The sequence below is a fragment of the Leptidea sinapis genome, chromosome 38 (assembly GCF_905404315.1).
Source record: "Leptidea sinapis chromosome 38, ilLepSina1.1, whole genome shotgun sequence".
NCBI classification, from domain to species: Eukaryota; Metazoa; Arthropoda; class Insecta; order Lepidoptera; family Pieridae; genus Leptidea; species Leptidea sinapis.
Window position 1 is genome coordinate 275,656 of NC_066302.1, and position 7,741 is coordinate 283,396.

Sequence of the window (7,741 nt, forward strand, 5' to 3'; positions counted from 1 at the left end):
AGGATCATATATATTCTGTGCTTATTCAATAAAAACCAAAACAATGCTATAAATTACACAAATTAAATTTGAAAACTGATGAACCATGCGGGACTCGAACTCACGATCTCTCGCGTTCCGTGCGAGCGCTCTTCCACTGAACCAACCGTTCGAGTGACGTTTATAAATCTTGTATGTCTTGGACAACTTTCAGGTTGTGGCTTCATCTTCAGGATCTACTTTACATTTGATAAACTGCTCAATCCCATACATATATACCTACATCATATCCATTTTCATACCGATTAGGAATTTGACTTGAGATGTCGCTTTTTAAATGTAAACAATTTGTTATTTTTTAAGTGATAACCTTTATAAATAAGTGATAAAATTTATGAACGATGCCTGTCTCGAATGGTTAGCTCAATGGAAGAGCGCTCGCACGGAGCGCGAGCGAACGAATTTGGTTTTCAAATTTAATTTGTGTGATTAATCTCAGAAGTGAGGGGTATCATTTTAATTTGACCATTTGTTTCCGAAGCGGTAGTAGTATCTAGTAGTTATCAGAATGACATCAAAAAGAATTCTAAAGGAATCAATTTTGAGAAAATAAATGTCTTTTATGTCTTTTATGCATGTATGCCTTTTAAAATATAACAAAGCAATGCTATACATTGTTATACTAAAGACCATACATAAAAAAAACCATGTTGCGTTTTTCAATAACAGGATAACAAAGCAATGCTATACATTGTTATACTAAAGACCATACATAAAAAAAACCATGTTGCGTTTTTCAATAACAGGCTAAGATAAATTACCAAACTTCACGCTGATAAATAGCGCGCAAGGCGAGTTAAAATATAATATAAATGTTGCTTGGAGTACTAGAATGGCTTCATTTTATATATCGTGATTTTTGAATCTACAAATAGTTTATAAATACATATTTTTTTATTTTTTTCCAATACAATCAAGAGAATTCTTGATTATAGCTGCATCCGATCTATAAAAAAATCAACACATCGAAATAATTTTAATGTTATTGGTAAATTATGATAAAAGCTCGATACACTGGCTTAACGACATGAGGAAATTTGATATCTTGCTTTACTGTTGCCATGAGAGTAGATAGTAGAGGGATTGTTCGGTACTTAAATATCCTTTTCATTCACTTAATAGATTTTTATAATAATACTCGATATACGGGATACGGGGCAACGAATTGCCGATATCGTATGTCTGTGGAGTGGGAAATGTACGTTTAAATATGAGTATTTTAATGCGATAGTAATATCAATCGCTCGAGGTACTACCACCTGGCTTCAAGTGAGGCCAATTCTGGTCAAATGTTTACGCAGTAACAGTTACGGCAGAAAGCTGATGTTATAAAGGAGTAACTTAGGTTAGTTTAATTTAAAATTATTGTCTGTGCAGAAAACATAATATTGTGATTAAAATTCGATTCAATGGTAATATTGGCACGCCAACGAATGTACGCGAGCCGCCGCTCGTCGATAAAAAAATATTAATCAAACAATTATGTGCTCAATCGTAATTCTTCGCAGCGGATACATGCGTCAATCACAAATTAACACTATCAAGATAAATGGATTTGATAGTTTTAAGCACTATATAATCCTCACTATCAGGATGTGTGACGTTCCTCCACAGTGCCGTTTTCAACGAACTTTCTGCCACGTTATGGATTGAGCATCCTTTCGCGGTGTTTCCAAGATATGGGCGCCTTCAAAAGCGAGTATGCTTCTGGTGTTGCAACACCTCCTGCAGGAGAACTTGGGAGTCGGTGATAACTCAACGTCAGTCTATCCCGTTATTTTGTTAAATTTTTGATCAATCATGTATCAGGATCATTGCTTGTCAAAGTACATAGTTTTGAAGGGATCTATGCTATAATCACCTGGAAACACTGTGAATAAAAATTTATGAAAAACAAAACTGTGATAAGCTCTGCCTACCTATAGGCGTGATGTGGAAGCTCATGGTCACTCAGAGGGCAATGGAAAGGGCTATGCTCGGAGTTTCCCTGCGAGATCAAATGAGGAGATCCCCACGAGAACCAAAGTCACCGACATAACCCAAATGATTGCGAAACTGAAGTGGCAGTGGGCAGGGCACATAGTTTGACGGACAGATGCCCCACCGGGCAGTAAAGTCCTCGAATGGCGACCACGTACCGGAAGATTCAGTGTTGGTAGGCCCCACAAGATAGACCGACGATCTGGTCAAAATCGCCGGAATATTTGATATGATAACTAATAAATATACTTTTGAGGTTATTGCTAAGTTAAACACAAATATTTCTAGAATTTTTTGAGACATTTTACTTTCCCTATAATATTATGTGCGACGGGTTATTGCTTGTAGTGACGTTTGTTATCGTGAATAATTCGTTGTGGTATTAAGTGATTACGGTTTGATAGTTATTGGGACAATATTATTTGCGAAGCGTCTTTATATAAATAGTGAAAGTCATTATGCGATAATTTCGTTACCTAATACGCACCTATACTATTTATAATTCTAAGTACGACATAAATCAAATCAAAATTGTTTTAATCATTTCGATAAGTGATATTTTTGAATGTTAAATGTTAGGGTATATAATTTCCTATTTACCCCCACTTCGGAAAAGGCTTCAATAGAAAGTGACAGGTAAAAAAAAGTTTTTTTTTACATTCCATTACATACAGCTACAATATAATATATGTTTTGTGTAAATGCGTTTATGCTTTTCATAGTCTTCAAATAGCTTTTTTCGATCAAATTTAATTTTATAATTATTTAAAGAAAAAAAATCCTTAGTTATACTTAGGGAAAAATTATCAGAGTGAATTTTACGATGCGCGCGGACACCGTCACGCAAATTCGACACCCTGACGTTAATTAGATAGTTTGTATAATACTTCAGCCACTTACCTCTTGTAACTCATAATTATGTCTACTGAAACAACGGGTGAGAATTAAATATGTTTTAATACATTGTTAAATAAGTTGCAAAAATTCATTTCTTTGTAATTGTATAAAAATAATTTAATAAACGTCACCTAACAAAATTATGCGTATTATAATATTTTTATTGGTTTGTATTTAATACGTTCTTTATTACAATATTGTTCCTTCTACAATCGTAAAATAGCACTAGATAATTATTTTGTTAAGGATTTATATTTTCTTACGCCAAAGATGTGTAACTTCTTGCGTGCGTACAAAAGTACACACTTTTTTATTTTCCTAGTAGATGTGATCAAAGCACTGTGTCATTCAGGAGGAATTATGATTCCCCTGCTGGGGTGTATCAAGGCCCTCGCGGTCGCTTCGTTCCTACAAACTGTTTCCTCGTAGGAATTGCTAATGCTGAACTAATACTATTCTTAGAACAAGTTTTCTATAGAAAAACTAGATGACCTAACAGATGTTTCATAATATCAAGAATTATTTCGTATAATATGCTAACTGTCAAACCGTGCGTCAAAAAATTTTCTCATAGAAAATATGTCCATACAAGACTAATATTGGAAATAAAAATAATTATGGGTCCCAAATCGAAATAAAAACAATCCTATCTCTCAAGTTGAACCAAACAGCACTCCATGAAGTAATCCCCATTAAAATCCGTTCATTAGTTTCACTGGAAACCAACATTACGACACTGGTTTTTTATATATTATGGTCTAGCAAAGTTTTAAGTACATCTCTTACTTTTAGAAGTTTACGTCATACCATCGTAACTTTTGCATGTAGTGTTTGAAAATAATAAAAATGTGTTCATAATGAAACAAATATAGAGCTCTTTTCAAAGGATCAGCTTCTAAAAATATTAAGTTTGATGTGTATATTACCTGATTTCTGCAACAATTGTGAACAGAATTTAATGATTATTTTTATTATAAACACTTATCAATATAGATAGATACTCATGCAGATACTATTATCTCAATGGTAGTGCTTTGGTAAGTTTTATCTCAGAATCCACTTGGATTCCAGGAGATTAATTGGAATAGATTTTCCAAAAAAAACCTTTGGTCTTTTAATCCCAAACTCTTTCGCTCGTAGTCCTACTGGCTAATAATAAAGGCTGCCATTACATCATTAAAGTTAAAAACAAAAAAAATTAAAAACGACATTATTTGGTTCGACTGATATATTATGTGATTATATTTTTACATACAAAATTTTTGTTTCATCTATATAATAATATTATTTTGAACTGGTAGTTTCTTATCATGTCATAGCTCCTTTAAGAACTGATGTAGCTTCATGACCAAGTGTTTACCAAGTGTTGTTGCAATATGTTATGTTATTGTCACTCTATGTGATAAATATATATGTTTCTATTTCTATCGAGTAATATTGATTGAAGTAAACTCTTAACTTACTACTAAATTTTTCTGTTCCAAGTCGAAATTTGAGAAAGAATGATAGTTACTTTCCTATTCTATTGTTGAAAACATATATTTATTACCACTCTCCTATTCTCAGGCTCAGCCATGCGACTATCAACCAGCTAAATTAGATTGATTAATATTACACTAGTTTACTACTTATATATGGTCGGACACGCTAAAACCATGTTTGTTTATAATTAGAAAGTAAGATGTGTTAATATTGTATCCTTTCACTGAATATTTTTTTTAAAAGGGGTTCACCCATTTATAATAAAAAGGTAACGTAGTTATTCTTTTAAAATTATTTTAACTTCACTTTCATACGATAAAACTAAAATGAAAAAAATCATTTGGGAAGAAACAGCACCAAAAGAATATACACCTAACCGAGTTTATTTTATCTTCGAGTACTGTGGAGAGTCATAAACTAACGGCCTTATAAATAAACTTGGTATAAAGTCTTACCAATAGACATTTTGCTTATGATTGGTTTATTCGGACGTAAAACGTTTCCCGCGTTTATTTGCTAGGCTTTCTGATATTTGGTAAACTTCCAAATTATCATTGTATTTGACAGTGCTGTCAGCGATAAAATCAAATTCAAATATTATTATTCAAAATAGGACTGAAAATGACTTATTGATCGTCAAAAACTACCACCCATTCACTGCCTAGACTATTCATAGACTGCCTCAGACCTTAGAAGAACGGGCGCAAGAAACACGGCTTTTTTATAAAAATATGGATTACAATTTCATATCGTACAATATACATTTATAATTAAAGAGCCTGAGGGTGTCCGCTTCATTCCCAGTCTGTGGTATCATTAAGAAAATAATTTATGCTATAATAACCTTTCCCACACAAACGTTTTTTAACAATTCTTTTAAATTTCGTAACACATTTGTTTTGTACATTTTCTGGGATCATATTGAAAAAGCATAAACATCGCCAAATAACAGACTTACTAAGTGGACTTACCGAGTAGTAGGTATAACAAGTTTATGTTTGTTACTCGTGTTAACATTATGATTTGACACAGTTTCTAGCAAATCCCTAATGTACTTATTAACATATAGAACATTATCAAAAATATATTGAGAAGCAACAGTCAAAATGTTTATTTCTTCAAATTTTTCTCTCAATGATTCTTTAGCACCTAGGTTATAAATAGCGCGATTAGCCCTCTTCTGCAGCACAACGATAGTATTAATATCGACTGCACTGCTTAAGATGTGATATATTCAGTTTATTCTCTGGTATAAGTTTATATAACCTATGTAACTGTTTTATTATTTTCACTTTATAAATCTACAAGGGATCAATATAATAAGAAACCACAAACTAACCTTAGTTTTTGTTTCCTTGCTGGCATCAATGCAAAGCAAATCACATCTTGTCTTAGACAACGGTTCACTCTGCAGCCGCGAATATCTCCCAGCCTTCGATATCACGACTGGCAACAATGTAAACAGCAGGATGAAAACACACGCTCTCATCTTGTTCTATTTTCAACTCGCTTGTAATTGTTAAATCTGCAATATTGCCAATCTAGACTTAATGAAAGGTAATAAAAACGGAATAATGGTATATCAAGTCCGAGAGAGATAAAATAAGATTAGTAGCGGTTCAGGATACGAGTGTTCGAGGAACACAGAGATGTTACTTTTTATTACACTTCGAAAGTTATAGTACTAATATAAACTAAGCTCTAAATGTTTAATAAAAATGGTTAAGGATGAGTCTGGCATATTGAGGGATTCGTTCCTTATGTTACAAATAATACTTTCAGGTATTTTTAACTGTCTATTTAAATAGTATACACTTATTTATGAAGTTTATATACTGAGTCAGCTCCTTTTAGCAGGGAATCACGCTGACACTGTTATTTTTATTTATTTATTTTTAATTTTTTATATTATTGTTGCGTTATTTAATTAAGTATTATAAGATTTTAATTAATATAGTAGATTGTTGTGTTTTTGTGTGAGTGTTTTTTATTGCTAATAAAGTGATTCTATTTCTATAATACATTCTATGCTTCAAGGGGATTTTCTTGTAAATTTGATGGGTTTTGATTTATTTACGCGAAATCATCTCTTTTTCTAAAATAAGGAAGCCGGAACTACCTATACTTAATATATGAGATATCTGTCAGTGAAATTTTCATCCAAATTAAGTACAGTTGTTTCGAAGATTAGCCAGAATTAATACACCTGTATTAATATGAAAAAATGTCACATATTTTCATACTAATACTATCACAATGTCAATTAGTGAAAATCTGCGTATGAACTTAAAATTACGATTATATGTATAGAAGTAAACATGAATGTACTATAATTTATTATCTACATCATACAATAAGAATGCTTTATTATTATTTTTTATATATAAGACTGTCGAAAATGATTAATTATATTGAAAAAAATTAATAATATCTTTCACAAATTAATGATATTAAAAATCAACAGGTATTTCATTATTCGCATAATTTTTTTAAATATTTTTATTTGCAATTTGCATATTATTTAATATTAATATATCCCTTGGGCTTATAGACTATGGGTTATATATGCACGCCGCACACTTTTCTGACTTAAAACAAGAACTTTGATTCAGTAAATATAAGGTTTTTTCTTAAAGCTCTCTTGCAACCTTTAATTATATAAAATAGCTTTGCATATTATAAGATTTGGCCTATGAGCAATAACTAAACCATTCTTACTAAACTTATTACTTATTCATTTCTGTCATTTATTTTTGCATCTACAATAAAATGATAAAATAAAATTTATATACACCGATGCACGTATTTATTTTCGTTCGGTTCATTAAACTTGTTCACGATATATTAAAAACCATTCACCTCAACATAAGCACTCATCAATAATTTTTCTTGTCAATGAAAACTCGCAACGAGTCATCGACCCGAACGTTTCGGAGGCAGTATAGTATCGTATGCACCGACTGAAGCACGCGCTAAGACTGACTCAGAGTTGCGCGTACGCAATGCGGCGTGCGCACTGGTGACAGTGTTACTTCATTAATACCCATCACACTACTTTCCCGTGTCCAGTCTGCACTCTAAGCCAATGACATAAGGTTGCTTTTCCGCGACTACTTCCTAATTAAAAAATGCATGGCTTCCTGTACGTTCCTTATTCGCTGGCGGTTCTTCACTCTTTCTAATGTCAGTGCTTATGAACTTATGAAGTTCAACGATTTGTCGTACGCTACAATGTTCTATTGATACAATATTTTATCATTGTTTCTTATCTTATCTAGACATTTACACGGCCGGCGCATTCTTATGCGGAATTACAGATTCATTCAATAAACTTGCACACATA

At 32.2% G+C, this 7,741-nt stretch overlaps 1 protein-coding gene across 1 annotated transcript in view; it reads right to left on the minus strand.

Annotated features, from left to right (window-relative positions):
* The window catches only part of LOC126975897 (anosmin-1), a 30,979-nt gene extending 23,586 nt beyond the window's left edge, over positions 1-7,393 (minus strand). The window contains exons 1-2 of the mRNA XM_050824012.1: positions 7,258-7,393; positions 5,738-5,923 (exon numbers count right to left, since the gene is read on the minus strand). Coding sequence (XP_050679969.1) covers positions 5,738-5,887 — 150 coding nt within the window. The 5' untranslated portion in view covers positions 5,888-5,923; positions 7,258-7,393. The remainder of the gene's footprint in view (positions 1-5,737; positions 5,924-7,257) is intronic.
* Positions 7,394-7,741: the final 348 nt, after the last annotated feature.